Below are 15,629 nucleotides of genomic sequence, written 5' to 3'. Positions count from 1 at the left end.
CAGTACAATTGCTGATTTGCATTAGTAGTTCTGAAGTAAGTGTTCTTTAAAGAATACGTATCGGAAAATAAATAATCTCAAAATACAGTCTTAAACACCTTGGAGGTTAATTTAAACTCCGAAGCTTAAGCAGGATGCACAGGCTTAAATTAAAAATGTTATCGCAAAGTCTGCATAAATAAGAATCCCTGTTGTCTTAAACAGGACAATATAGTATTTTAACCTGACGATAACTGTTTGGCCATTTTTGGGGAAATTCCACTTGAATTTGGTGAGTGGATGAGCAAGAGCTAAGCTTCAGTAAGTGTCAGGCTTGCCCTGTGCCCTCCCACTTCTCCCCACAGTGTTTTATAACTATTAAAACATGGAGCTTCTATTAAGTGTGTTGGTGAATGGCAGGGGGTGACTTCAGTCGCCTTCACTCGAGCAGCATGAGCTGAACTCCAAAGCTCTTCCATGCAGTGTGAATTTTCTGTGGTGCTGCTCTTACAGGGGTTCAATAATGGCTTTATTAAGCCTTCACTGGGTGGGAACTCCCAAGTACCCAGCAACCTGAATGAACTTGATCTTCACAGTCTTCAAAATCAGGAAGCTGGTTTCTGATCTTCCTCTTGGCTTTTAATTTGCCTGTTGTAGTGCTTAACCAAATGATGTGGGAGGGATGTGACTTTGTCACATCGCTTGGATCAGTCTCTATATTTATGCTGAGATAGGGTTGTATGGGGAGCTTTAATTCTTGCATTTCAGCTCTTTTTCTACTTTAACGTAGACACGTGTGTATCTCCCCAGATACTGCCCATGCTGCAAAGGCAGCACTAGGAGGGGAGTTGCCAGCAGGTTGAAGAAGGTAATCCTTCTCTGCTCAGCACCGGTGGGGCAGTACCTGGTGGAGCTGTGTCCAGTGCTGGGCTCCCCAGAACAAGTGTCCTGGTTTGAGTCTCATCTCAGTGGCCAGTCAGGTCCAAACTGTGACAACAAGAGAGACAGGGATGTACTGGGGAGAGTCCAGTGAACGTTCATGAACATGAAGGGACTGGAGCATCTCTTATGAGGACAGGCTGAGAGAGCTGGGACTGTTCAGCCTTGAGAAGAGGAGGATCAGGGGGTCTTAGTGTATATAAAACCTGCAGGGAGGGTGCAGAGAGGACAGAGCCAGGCTCTTTGTGGTGCCCAGTGACAGGGCAAGAGGCTGGGGGTACAAACTGAAATACAGGAGGGCCCCTGTGAACATCAGAAAACGCGTTTTTTCACTGTGAGGGTGACTGAGCCCTGGCACAGGTTGCCCAGGGAGGTTGTGGAGTCTCCATCCTTGGAGATATTCAAAAGGCTCCTGGACAATGGGTCCAGGTGGCACTGCCTGAGCATGGGGGTTGGATAAGATGACCTCCAGATGTCCCTTTCAACCTCAATCAGACTGTGATACACAGGGCAAAACTTAACTGTTCTTTTCTTGTCACCAGAAATTGTTGAACTGACTTAGCAGGAATTCGAGTTGGTTTGAAACAAGAAGTTTAAACTGCTCAGATTTAAAGGTATACTTCCTGTGAGCCCGGGTAAGATTGCTGGAAGAGTTTGGAATGGGACTATGGTTAAGAAATAGGATTGAACTCCAGCAGAGTCTGGAGTGGCTCTAATTTTTTTGGCTGCATCTTGCCCATTCGCAGTCAGAAGCCAGTTGTTTGGAAGCTTGCACTGGAACTTGCTGGGTGGAAGTGTTTTCAGTTGTGTTTTAATGTCAAAAGCTTAATGCTTGTCAGTGCTGATGAAACTCATTGACAACTGTATGCCTCGAAAGTTTGAAAAGTCTGGGGCCTGATACTCAAATGTATTGATTGTGTAGGCACATACTCCTTCCAGGAGTCAGCTTTCCTCCTATTTTTGAGGAATAAGAGATCTAAGTAGTAATGGTCCTCAGCCTGGAGGCTCTTGGCTGTCAGGCTGATGATTAGCAAATGATTAGCCCTGGCTAGTGTGAGAAGTAGGAGAGCTGGGTAAACCTCTGAAATGGAATTAAGAATTCCTCAGCAGTGGTATGTGTCCAAAATTCAAATTGCCACCAGCAGAGATGTTTTGTAATCCCCAGAGTAGCAGCCGAATTAAACCCAAGCCGACAAACTTGACTTTAATACGCGAACTTGGCTGCGTGATCTGGCTCAAAAAGCACAGCTCTGTCAGAACCTGGGGCCTGGTCTCCGGGAGGGTGACAAATCGCTTTCCATAGAAATAACTTACTGGGGTAATGCGTGTCGTTCACTTGGGGCACAGCGGGCAGGATGGGCTGCTTCCAGTACTATGAGCTTTTTGGTTATGTGGTGATCTTGAGACCCCTGTGTGACTTCAGCTGGGACAGGTAGCTGAGCACTATCCTGCTGTCCTGACAGTCTGGTGTCCAAAGGGGCTGTCTCGGTACCTTCTGGTACTGTAACAACAACTTCACTGGTGCTTCCCTAGAGGTGGATTTTTCTTTAGTGGGAGAAAACTGGCTTGGGGTCTGCTGAGGCACTTTGCCCCATGCAGGAGTTGAGTCTACAGGAATAACTTCCCTTTTAAAAGGCATCTTACCTATTCCCTTCATTCTCCTGATCGAGTAATGTGCTCTTAGTACAAAAGCTGAGGTAGCAGAGGTCTTCAAGGAGAGAGCTAAGGCTCTCACTCATATTCTCTTTTTGACTTAAGCTGCTTGGTGCCCAAGAAAACTCTTTGCTCCTCGGTGAATTCTAAATTGGCTCTTTTCCTCAGAGAGCAGGAACAGCACCAAACAGCTGTTGAATCACAATACAACCAGTTGAGATTTTTTTTTTTCTGGGTGGCTCATTACCTTGGAAGAATTGGTGCAGGCTTTTTATCTCCCTGCTGTGATTCAACTGGAGATTCCATTGCTCCTCAGTTGCCTTCCCTTATCCCAAAGGGTCCCACGGATGAGTGCTTTACTGGAGGAAGTTTTGTTTGCCTTTCCGGCTAGACCTAAACAGTAGTATCAGTAGTGACTGGTACCCTGTATTAAGGGGACAACTGGAGGTGGTGGATATTAGACCCATTCAGGCCCTGCAAACAAATTGAATGCGTTGAGTTTTGCGTTTGGAGGATGATTTCTGCATTAAGAAAGTGGAGATAATAATATGCTCTTGGCAGTCTTAGTGTCTTACCTGTCTCAGGCTTCTGCATCAAAAGCATCTTTACTTCTCGATTAACTGGGATGACTGTCCCAGCACTGGGTGATAAGGCAGAACTAGTACCAGTCTTTCTAGCCCTGATATCTAAAGAAACCAGAGGGTATAGCTTTTGGATCTCATGTTATAGAATGGTTCAGGTTAGAAGAGACCTTAAAGACCATCCAGTCCCACCCTCTGCCCTGGGCAGGGACACCTCCCACCAGACCAGGTTGCTCCAAGCCCCCTCCAGCCTGGCCTTGAACCCCTCCAGGGATGGGGCAGCCACAGCTTCTCTGGGCAACCTGGGCCAGATGCTCACCACCCTCACAGTAACAAATTTCTTCCCCAGATCCCATCTCAATCTCCCCTCTTTCAATGTCAAACCATTCCCCCTGGTCCTATCGCTACACTTGCCGATGACAAGTCCCTCCCCATCTCTCTTGCATCCCCCTGGAAGGGGCTCTGAGGTCTCCCCGAAGCCTTCTCTTCTCCAGGCTGAACCCCCCAACTCTCTCAGCCTGTCCTCACAGCAAGAGGGGCTCCAGCCCTCCCAGCATCTCTGTGGCCTCCTCTGGCCCGGCTCCAACAGGTCTATGGCCCCAGAGCTGGAGGCAGCACTGGGCAGGGGGAGTCTTCCCAGAGTGGAGCAGAGGGGCAGAACCCCCCCTTGCCCTGCTGGCCATGCTGCTGGGGATGCAGCCCAGGATGTGGGGGGCTTTCTGGGCTGCCAGTGCTTGTTGCTGGGGAGTGCTGAGCTTCTCATCCACCAACACCTCCAGGTCCTTCTCCTCAGGGCTGCTCTCCAGCCATTCTCTGCCCAGCCTGGATTTGTTCCTGGGATTGCTGTGACCCAGGTGCAGGATGTCATGCCCTAACAGGACTCAAATAGAGATTTTCAGTGATGACCTGGGCCGGTGAGCTTCTGTAGAACTCAACTTAGCCCACTTGACTTGAAGAATCAACACAACTTGTGCAAATGTATTGAATACTGTGGCTTGTACGTGGCTCTTCTAACTCCTAAAGACCACTTTCAGCCCCAACTGTATGCTCTCGCCATGCAAGGGTGTGTCATAGCTGTGTGATGCACTTCATTACAACATTAGCAGAAGCTGATTGCCATGTATGAATTGCTACCACCTCTTGACTTCCTTCTCTTGTTGACACTCTAGGGAAGATGTCTGTCTTCTGGCTGTTGAGCTTGTTCCCTCCAGCTGGAGCTGAAGACTTACGGCTTTTAAAAGAGTCTATTCACCTCCTGAGTTCCAGGAGCTTTGACGTGCCTCTTAGATTCATACGGGCCAATAGATGTTCCAGTAGACAGATGGTGGTTTAGATGGTTTTATGTATTGCTCGTTTGGCTAGTGCTGGAAGGACCTGTGGAGAGCTGACCTTATGAGTCGTCCTGACTCATGACTGAGCTGCTTTGTAGCAGGAGCAGCTCAGCTATGGAGTTTACATACTGAATTTGCATCTACCTGCTCTTTGTCTGAGGTGTGGCGCAACCAGGAAGATGAAATCACTCATCAGACATGGCAGACGACTCTTAATGGTGTAAGAGTGTGGTACAGAAGCCTGCTGAGAAACTGAGGTGGATCATGCAGTGACAAACTGTAGCTGAACTTGTTAACAAGCTATAAATGGCGTGATCTTCTGCACAGAGGAGCTGCCGTGAGAAAGATTGTCCTTAAATTTTGGAGTGTTATGTACTCTGTAAAGGGAAGTCACTGCTAGACCTCCCTTTGCCTCAGAGAGCATGTTGCTGGAGCATTCCTGATGTTAAGTGGTCGTTCAGTGTGATGAGAGTGTGTTTGTATCACTGCTCTACAAGGAAGTCCATTACTCTTTAAGAAACAATTTGTTCACAGTCTTCCTGCTGGATTAGTTTGGTTCTCCTGGTTCCTAGGTTGTTGGGAAGTCCTTGGTCTGTGCCAGTCCATGGCAGTAGGAAGCCCAGTAAGGGCTAAGTGGTTTTCATTGTTTGCAGTAGATGGATGGGTATCACGGTTGAAGTGTTGGAGTTAAGTAGGCTGCGTGCTTGGTGAAATAAAACGAAGCTGAAGCAAAATCAACTGCTGAATGAAAAGGGCCTTTAAACTGACAATGTTTTAAGTTACTTAAAGTTTTGCTACAGACTGGACTGCTTTGATAGTTAAGAATGAAAAGATGAGAAACAGCTCTGTACTTGAACCCCTTGAATAAATGGGATGTAATACTTCTCTATTTTGCTGTTACTGTCAAAAATCCGAACTTAAATTCTGAAAAGTGCACACTTTTTTTCAGTGAAAGACTCGAAGGGATGCTCTGAAGCTGATACCGGAGCAGCTTTGCCTGTGGTCCTGCAGGATGGGTAGGACAAGGTGTAAACCAGTGTCACCTTGGGTAGTTACGCAACCTCATTGTGCAGTTAAAGCACTTGATGAACTATTTTAAAATTGTCTTCTACTAATGTTGTAGTCATTTTAGTAGTAAGTGTTAAGGCTTTGCTATGAAATTCATTGCAATAATCCTTGATTGCAGAAGGGTGGTCTGATGATTCTTTCTTCCACAGTGTTGGTTTAATTAGTGATTCTGATGCATCAAAGAACTCCTGACACATTTAAAAGGGTTACTCCCTCTCTCCTCTTGTACTTGGGCTCCTTAAACTTTTTATGAGAAGATGCCTTTTTCCAAGGGGCTTTCTGTAGTGGTCTGGAGGCTCCTTACATTGGTTGGTGTAAAACATGTGGACGTGCAGTGTTCCAGTGGGAAAGCTCAAGAGAAACGTCCTTAACTTATTTTGGACAAATAGCTGGATCCAGCAGGCTATTAAAATTAAACCAGTTTAGATAACTCAGTTAAAAATGTTTTTCTTGCTGAGGCTATACAGATAAAAAAGGAAAGATGTGAAGTTAATCAGCAAGAGCAAGCATAGTGGAGAATAGTTTTGATTAATGAAGATGAACAAAAATAAAACAAAGCAGCTGAATGTGGCTGTGCAGCTTGGAGCCAAATAATTGTGTCCCATTCTTATTCAAGGTTTTTGGAGTAATACTTGCAAGTGAACTGCTGAGGAATGAAATCTAGAAATGTTTTTTGAAGTGAGCAGGCTGCCAAAATTAATCACGGGAGGCATTCAGCTACTGATGGAGTTCTAACAAACCACAGACCATGTTAGTAAAGAGTATGGGCAATGTGGGATTTTTTTTTTTTTTTACTGCCCAGTGAGTAGCAGCGACACCCTTGTGTTGAGAGCCTGCAGACCAAGAACTAGAACTCCTGGGCTGAGACAGGAACTCTCCTGTTCCTTTCAGCAGAGGAGGTGCTGTCCAGGGCAGGCTTGCATCTGGAGGACACAAAGTGACACCCTGGTTGTCCTGGTGCCTGTGCTGACCACCACCTGAGCACCACCTTGGCCTGGTGCTTTAAGCAGATGGTGGGGTGGGGTTTGTAAGGCTGATGTTCCTCCTTGTGCACCTCATGCCCCACCCAGTACCACCAGTGGTGGGGAAAGGGGCATTATGGTGGCTGGGGAAGGTGGGCAGAGAGGGCTGGACAGACTTGCAGCTTGGTTCTGCTGACGGAGGGAGAACTGCCCCGTTCAAAAACGTCCTTGGTTATTAAAGGGCTGTGGTAAGATAAAACTTGAGGGAGTAGTTCTAATAGTTGACCAGAAAACTTTGATTGGATTTCCTGTGGCTTCTGTTAAAGGGAGGGGACAGATGTTGGCTTTTCGACTCGTCCTACGAGCTGAAGGAACTTCAGTCACCAGAGCAGTGGAGTCTGAAAAATACAAAGAAAGGACCTACAGGAAAATAGCTGGAGAAATGACTGTGTTTGAAGCTGACGAACAGCAGCTGGGTGTAGTGTGGCAGAGAGATTCCCACTGCTGAACAATAATGTGGGTTTTAGCAGTGTATCTGGAGGGGGCAAAAAAAACCAGTGCTGAAGGTGATAGAAAGTGCTGCAGGTACTGAATGTGCTGTGCCCCTTGCTAAGGGACAGCAGTTCAGGACTAGTGGCTTCTACGTGTCTCCAGCACAAAATGAAAGTCTTCACACTCTGAACCTGCATTCTGAGGAGTAGTTGAATAAATGGTCTGAGTGCCAGTTGATGATGGAGAATAATTATCTCTTTCAAAAGTGTGCCACAGAAAATCAGGAAAAGGAGGAAGAGGTTGTTCTTCATTCTAGACCAAGAAATATGTTCACTTAAATCAGGAACACTTTGTTACTAAGCATGTTCTAGAAGCATTTAAGTTGAAATTGATAATTCATTAGTGAAGGGTCTACCGAAATGTGTAGGAAAATGGAATTAATTAGGTTTCTGGGTTCTTGCTGTTCTCATCACTGAGCAAGTAGCTCAGTTAAGACCAAGTGAAGCTTTCACTTTTGTCTAGCTTTGAAAATCTTTGCCAGTTTACATGAATATTGGCCAAGAAGCATCCTGGTCTGTGTCAGCAGGACTGGGGCACTGACCGTCCCCCTGTAGTGGGCACTGGGGAGGCCCCACCTCGAGGGCTGTGTCCAGTTTTGGGCCCCTTACCACAAAAAAGACATTGAGATGCTGGAGTGGGTCCAGAGAAGGGCAACGGAGCTGGTGAGGGGTCTGGAGCACAAGTCTTGTGAGGAGTGGCTGAGGGAGCTGGGGGTGTTCAGCCTGCAGAAGAGGAGGCTGAGGGGAGACCTTCTCGCTCTCTACAACTCCCTGAAAGGAGGGTATAGCCAGGGGGGATCGGTCTCTTCTCCCAAGGAACAGGTGATGGGACAAGAAGAACTTGTCAAGTTGCACCAGGGGAGGTTTAGGATGGATATTGGGAAAAAAATTCTTCACTGAAAGGGTTATCAGGCACTGGAACAGGCTGCCCAGGGAAGTGGTGGAGTCACCATCCATGGAAGTATTTAAAAGGCATGTAGATGTGGCACTGAAGGACATGAGTTAGTGGTGGCCTTGGCAGTGCTGGGTTGGTGGTTGGACTCTTAAAGGTCTTTTACAACCTAAATGATGCTGTGCATGTGAGCCCTATTCTCCCCTTTATCTCTGTCTGTATTTTAGCTGTTCTTAGTTTTGTAATCTTTGTTTTAAACTACCTTAAAAACAAAGAAACCAACCCCAGCGCCCACTGCCCCCAGGCAGAGCAGTGGAACAGCAGCACTACTGAAGCATCAGCTTCATCAGAGAAGCATCAGCTTCATCAGAGAACCGCTCCTTCAGCGCGGTGGCTCTGCCTCTTGCTCCAGCAACCCATGGAAGTTGGAACAGATTTGTGTTCAGCGCCTTCAAACTTCTCACCGCTGTCACCTCCAGCTCGCTTGGAGGACGTGCTGTGACACCGCCACTGTTGCTGAAGGGACACGGGGTGGTACTGTCTGATTCAACCAGGCTGAGAGAGAGCACCACAAGGGAATGTTTGGCATTTCTTAGGGGGGAGGAGACATCCCTGACATGCCTCCCTCGTGTAGGGTTGTCCCAATGTGCTTTGCTTATAACTTGCTGCCTCCTTGTCTCTTCCCCTTCGGTGTGAGTGCAGGAATGCGCACGTGCTGTTTGTAGCTTTGCAGGCATACTTACAGGGATGAAGGTTGACAGTGCACTGAGTGGTGTCATAGGAGCGGGATGTGGCTTCTGGGATTATATACAGTATATATTTATAGTGAAACTTGGAAGTTCAGGGCTTTGGGGTTGGTACGAGTGCAATAAGCTATGCTTTCTTGATTCATTTTGAATACCGTTCTGCAATTAATCCATCTTAACCTACCTTATGCTCCGAAAGTAATTGGATAAAGCCTCTTAATTCTCTGCCAGACTAGCATTTTCTTTTTAATAATTCTAAAGTAGCTGTGAGCAGCGCACGTGTCTTTCACCTCAGTTGGATCTGTGCTGTTTGACTCTTTGATTAGTGCTCTGCAAGTCGCTAACAATGAGGTCATCTGGTTTGGGGAAAAGCTGAATTTCAAGTGCAAAAGCGAGGCTGTTTTTCTGGGAAGGCTCCAGGTACAGTTTCGGATAGCAGACTCCTGCCCGCTAATTTAAGGCGGTAGTCAGATACACCCTATCCACCATCTGATGTTTAAAATTATGTTTAGAAACTTGTCATGCAAAGTTGTGTAGTTAAAGGGTAAGGATTTTTGTTCAAAATCACTTGGCTGAAATATTGCTGCTCTTAGACATGTTAAAATGATGCAAAAGGGAAGACAGTGTGGGGACTGACTTCTACAGGTGTCTTCAGCTGCACTTGAACTCTAATTCAGTATCTCTTTTTCTCTCCCTAGTACTTTTGTCCATCTGTTCTCTGTTGTGTGATCCCAATCCAGATGATCCTTTAGTGCCTGAGATTGCACGGATCTACAAAACAGATAGAGAAAAGTGAGTATGGAAGCCAAAAACTATGTAATATTCTTGACAGAGCAGAATCCATGCTTTAATAGTAAAGGGGAACTGAAAGGACCTGCTTCTTGGAAAAGAGTGTGAACTTTGATTTGCCTTTTTCACTTTAACTGTGGTCTTTTCAGAGATTTTTTTTTTTTTTCCTGGGATCTGGAGCACAGCTATTTTAGCATTGCTGTAGGAAGAAGGTATATAGGCCAGTAGAAGTGAGGGATGTAGAGGCCACTTCTGTGGGTTTGTTACTGCTTTTTTATTCCACACAATGGTCTTTCATTAGTGTTGTAGCTATTAATTACAGGTTTTATTGATTTAATGAAAATGTGATGTGAATAATGCAAATCTGTTCCATATGGAGCTCTGAAGTTGAATGTGGCCAGCCTTTAAGAGCCCTCACTGCCTGCTTTAATTCCACATAACCAGCAGAGGGAGAACAAGTTACTCTAATAGGAGAATATTTCCATCTAGCTATTGGTGATGGAGTTGGACAAGCAAAGAAATACCAAAAATACCCTATTTCATCTTCATTTTACAGCACAAGGGCAGAACAAGTGGTGTAGGGGTGGGATGGGAGGACTCCGAGCTCCTATGAAGTAAACAACAAGAATGGAGAGAACTCTAGGACCTCTAATGAGAAGATTTAAATTGCTTTCTTTAAAAGCAGCAGCTTAATGACCGTTGTAAACGCTTTTTTACCTCACTGTTCCCTTCCAGATGTGATCAGTAGTGTTAATTTCTGAAGCTACATGGTCATCTGATGAGAAGGAGATAGGAAGGAAACTTGCTTACTCTACTGCATACTTGAGGAGCAGTGTTAGAGGAGTTCATGCATCCTGTTTTTAATGAGAGCTGCAAGAGTAGCAGTACGTATTTCGAGACGCAGCCAACAGTGACTGACTCCACTTAATATATGCAGGACTCTCGCCTGTTTTTTCCAAAAATAGGGAAATAATTTCCAGCCCAAGAACCTAGTCAGTGTATGTAACTGGGAAGCTCTTACGCTCTAAGTGTCTTAAGCTTTTTCTACAGATTGCATAGAACAAGAACAACTCGTCTTGTTGTCAGAAATAAGCTTTTATCAGTGCTGTTAATCATGGTGTTTCACACCGATATCCTGAGCTTCCTCTAGCAGTGACTCTGGCTACAGAGGGCATTTGGGTACAAAAAGCTACAAGTGGCTTGGGAAAAGGAGCATATTATGCCTTTGGAATGAAAAAAAAGTCTGGTGGACAAATTGTGGTGTCCTGGTAGTTACTGAAATAGCCAAATGTAGCATGAAACAAGCCTGTCGGGGTTTGGCAGCCAAGCAGATACCAGGTATTAGGCTTCACTTTCTAAGGGAAGAAGAAGAATGAGGCGGGAGGGAAACATTAATCTGTTTTTTCCAGAATGTGAACTTGCAGTAAGTTTCCCCAGGGATGTGGCAGTTGGGGGCTGGGGGAGGTGCAGGCAAAACACTGCTCAGGCCCGCCCAGTTTTGTGGCTTGAATCGTGAAGATCTCATATTCCTGTGGTAAATATGACTAGTTGTTTCTTTTCCATGAAGTACTGTGGCCTTTGTTTCCCCTGTTTGCCTGATAGTTCAGTTTGCTCTTAAACTTTACAAATTCATGCTAGTTCTGGAGAAAATGTAAGTTCATGCCCTGTGTAGACTAGACTGCTGGAGCTGGAATACTGTTGGGATGTTATGTTAAGTAAATCCTCTTTTTATACATACAGGTACAACAGAATAGCTCGGGAATGGACTCAGAAGTATGCGATGTAATTAAAGAAATTATTGGATAACCTCTACAAATAAAGATAGGGGAACTCTGAAAGAGAAAGTCCTTTTGATTTCCATTTGACTGCTTTCTATGAGCCCACGCCTCATCTTCCCCTGTGCACATGTTTACCTGATACAGCAGTGCTGCGTGTTGTACATACTTGGAACAACAAAATAGAAATACTGTATTTCCCCGTACCAACATTGACTCCTAGCAGAGAAGTGTGTGTGTGAAAAGCTGGTTCTTCAGTCATAACTTTGTGAGCCTAAAAGCATTCCCTGTTTGATTTAAATTGGGTAATAAAATGTGAAGGGAAGAGTTATGGTGGATTTCATATTTCTAGGGATGGTGTTGCTGATACGTGAAGGCTTTTAAGTGGAATCCTTTTAAACTCATAACAGTTATGAAAAGCAAGGTGAAGAACTTGAAGCTGTTTCTGTATTCATTTTATTCTGAAGGACCTACACCTTAGGTAAATGTTATGACCAATGAGATAAACTGTACCCACATCCTGTGTTTAAGGTCGAAGTTTAACCGGTCAACATTTAAATGGATTGGAGCTATTAGTGCATCAAGTGATGTTGATTTGTTTCAACTCTCTCCCCTCCTTCATACTTTTTTTTTTTTTTTGGTTTGTATGTGGTTTCTCAGTTAATACATAGCTAATAGCTCTTATTTTTCTTAAGTTTTTTTAACTGCTTAGGTCTTTCTGGATGTAAGGGTAAAAAAAAAATCCATTTGACAGAAAACTTGTGTATATTTAAAGACCCAACCGCTCCCCTGGAGCTTGTACGTTCAAGAATGATTAATCTGTGTAATAAACTGATTACTACAGTCATTACATATAACTTTGTGTGAATAGGCTTTTAATTTTGAGAGCAGTTTGTTACAGGCTAAAACTAATGGTGGATCTCTCCAACTTTTGCATTGGCGACTGGTTTGTATTTGGAAGTCATGAAGCCGTTTGGTTTGCATCACACCAGGCTTTTGCACCCCAACAGGACAACCATAAGCTTAAGCACTTCCGTGAAATCAGGATGTGTAGTGTGCCAGGAACTTGACTGTTAAACCAAATAAGCAGTTTACTAAAGGAGAATCGGAGCGACGTTTTTACAAAGCCTAACGGTATTATTCCCACTTGCATGGGACCTAACACAATGCATATGTACTGTAGGTAAGTGAAACCTTCTGTAACTAAAACAATGGATGTAAAAGGGTAAAAAAAGAAAAAAAAACCTACCAAACACATCAGCACAAACTTTCATAAAATGTAGCTTTTACATAATTACTTTGCACTAAACATTTGCAAATGTTCATACAGTTTTAAATTGTACTTGTATGTGTCTTTTTTTGAACAAAGTCTTCACTTGAATCTAGTGGAAAAAAAAATAATAATGTAGTTTGAAACTTTTCTTTGTATACAAGTGTATTTGCCAGCATCATTGGTGTGAAATAGGTGAGTCTGCAAGTTTATCTCCTCTTAGTAGAATTGTAAACGAAGCCATCGACTATGATGGAGAGGCTGTGGCCTCCAGCTCTCCAGCCACGGGGCTCCGGCCCAGCCATTTCCAAATGCATCTTTACACTCTTGCACAAATGAGGAATAAATGTCCACTGCTTTTGGTCTAAACCTGTGCCACTTGTCTCATCTCTCCATGTCCTCGTGTGCTCCGCACCTCCGGATGGCAATGTTGGCTGTGTTTCTTGGAGTCCTCTTGCAGCAAGCTGTAGGTGAACCCCGGGAATGGTGTGTGTCTCCAGCTGCCCTGGTGCTCGAACACTGCTTTGGGGACACAGTGGCTCTGAAGTGGTGGAGTTTTAAAAGCTTGAAAAGCAATGGAGCATGTGGCCGTGTTTCCTTGGCTGAGTGACAGTAGGGGTGACAGCTACAGGGGAGGGGGAGAAAGGCTGTGCAGGAGGATGAACCTGGGCATAGGGTCATCTTAAACCCTTGGTGCTCCTGCATTGTGCCACAAGGTGTTGGTGTCTCCTGGTTTAGGAAGCAGAATGTGGCCTCTCACTGAAATGTGGCCATGGATAAAAACTTGTGTGGTCAAAACCAGAGCGTGAGCTGGTGGCTGCTGGTGTCCCTTGGGTTTGTGTTAACCTGTCACCATGCCTGGCACTCAACTGCTCCAACGGGCAGGGTCACACTCCTGCCAGACATGCTGTGGCCCAGGGAGAGAGGTGGTGGAGTCCTGTCCCTGAGGCTCTGCAGCAGGGTATTAGGTGTGGAAAGTGCAGGGAGGGTGGTTGGAGCGATGGCAAACCTCACAGCACCCTCATTTTGGGGGGATTCCCCTTGACTGCTAGAGAAGTGAGCTACTGGAGAATGAGTTTAGTGGTGGATTTGGCTGTTTTTTGGCATTGGAAGTCGGTGGAAGAGCTCAGAGGCCGGGACAGGAGAGAGAAGGGAGCAGGAAGGAGGGTGAGGTTGAGGACAATGGTTTCCTGTTCTGGAAGGGTGGCAGTTGTACATGTTGGGTGACAGGAAAATGGATTGAAACAGCCCTGATTGTTACAGCAGCTTCAGCCTGGATAGTAATTAACGTATTTGCTTGTGTTGGGACGATGGTCTTGTACTTGCAATGAAGCGTGTGACCAGATGGAACATTCTTGCCGATGGTGTGACAGTTGTGTGGGACAGTAAGAGCAAGTCTGGTGACCCGAGAGAAGGGAGGGCGTTTGCTGGCTGTGTGTTGGGGAGGGCTGGGCTGTGAAATAGATGAAGGAGCCTTTATTTTTTTATTTTCTAGGATTTAACTTAAAGCCTGTTCCAGTTTAGCCTTTTTTGGGACTAGAAACCTGTTCTTTTGAAACTCTGTGTGGTGTATGTTCTCATGTGAAATGGCACAAGGAGCCGGCGGCTCTCGTTGCCTTTCTAGGAACTCTGAGCTTGTCACTTCATGAACTTTTTCAGTCCCTGTCCATTTTTTTTACTTGATTTAGTAGTTTAATTAAACTACTTCACTTTGCATGGCTTTTTGTGCTGGGACTTCTGTGGCTGTAGGTTGTATGTGTGATTTTCTATGTTTTTTTTTTTCCTTCTGTCATGTGCTAAGCAAATGTGTTTTATTTAAAAAATAAATAAATAAAAATAATGCTAGTCTGCTTAGATTCCCCCAGCTCTGGCAGTGCTGTGCAGCTGAAGTGCTGTGCCTGGATGCGTTAATGTGTTCCTCAGCGTCCGTCCACTGCGACAGAGCCAAGGGAGGACAAACCATCCCAGTTCCCTGAGCCCAACCCAGCGTGAACAGCTGGGGGTGTTTGGGACATGCCGTAGGGAGTGTTCCCAGGGGCTGTTTGTGTGCAGTGCTCACGTGTGGGGAAACGCAGCTCAAACTGGCCCAGCTCCGTACGGAGTAGCCCCCCCGGCAGCTGCAGGGGTTGCCAGTTGGCTTAAAGGTTACTGGGGCTTGGAGTCCGATGTCCATGGGCTGGGATGGAGCTGATTCGGGGCAGTGCTGAAGACCTGGCCACTCTGTGTGAAATACCTGGTGTGTCCTTCGGTAGTACGTACTGCTGCATTTCTTTGGTAGCTTTTTGACAACGCAGGAATGATTTATTACTTTTTTGGGGGGTGTTACTGCCTTGCTATAGCAATGCTTTCAAGTAAGCTGCATCCTGAAGCATCTAAAGGCTCTTCCGTTCAGTCTGCACCCATCAAGTGGTGGAGAAGGACCAGTGGGACAAAGCTGGGTATGACCTTGTGTCCCTGGTGTGCTCAGGAAAGCAAACCACAACCTGTCCCTTGCCACCAAAGGCCATGGCTGTCCTAGCTTTTACTTGCTGCTGCTGATAGAAATGCTGTGTTTTCTGATGGTCTTGATCATCTTCTTGCTACTCGCAGCAGCCAAAGGGCTCTAGAGCTGTTCTGGTTCCTGGGTGTGATGTGCAGTGGAAGATCAGGAGCCCAAAGCAAGGACAACGGGAAGCGCGTTGCCCAGTTGAAGCTGGTTTTCCTTGTGCCCTGAGCAGCTGTTGCTGGGGAGAGCGTGGCAGCGCCCTGGGTGTGTGGGACACGCAGAGGAAAACTGCTCAAAGAGGTTAAAACCTACTCTCTGTGTCACCTTGCTCTGAAGAACCAGGAGAACATTAACCATCTCTGAATGTGCCCAGCGCTTCCACCCCAGGTGGAGGAGTCCTTGGGCTGAGGCTCCTGTGAGAAGAAAAGCCCCATGGCACATTGGAGGAGGAGGAAAGCTGTCCTCTAGAGAACCTTGGAGCAACGTTGTCTCTCTCCTCCAGCACTGGGGAGCCCTCCCTCCCTCTCCCACAGAGAGCTAGAAAAGCATTTTATCCCCCGGTTATTGTTTCCTTCTATTCCTTGGCTCCTTTGTGTAGACTTAGAGGA

The 15,629-nt window shown here is 45.8% G+C and overlaps 1 protein-coding gene across 1 annotated transcript in view; it reads left to right on the top strand.

Moving 5' to 3' along the window:
* Nucleotides 1-12,909, top strand: part of UBE2D2 (ubiquitin conjugating enzyme E2 D2) — a 31,053-nt gene extending 18,144 nt beyond the window's left edge. Inside the window, exons 6-7 of the mRNA XM_074156604.1 lie at nucleotides 9,401-9,494; nucleotides 11,232-12,909. Of these exons, the coding sequence (XP_074012705.1) occupies nucleotides 9,401-9,494; nucleotides 11,232-11,277 (140 nt within the window). The 3' untranslated portion in view covers nucleotides 11,278-12,909. The remainder of the gene's footprint in view (nucleotides 1-9,400; nucleotides 9,495-11,231) is intronic.
* Nucleotides 12,910-15,629: the final 2,720 nt, after the last annotated feature.

The sequence above is a fragment of the Numenius arquata genome, chromosome 11, assembly GCF_964106895.1.
Source record: "Numenius arquata chromosome 11, bNumArq3.hap1.1, whole genome shotgun sequence".
Taxonomy (NCBI): Eukaryota; Metazoa; Chordata; class Aves; order Charadriiformes; family Scolopacidae; genus Numenius; species Numenius arquata.
The sequence above is the reverse complement of the archived record's forward strand: the minus strand, read 5'-3'. Positions and strand labels throughout refer to the sequence as shown.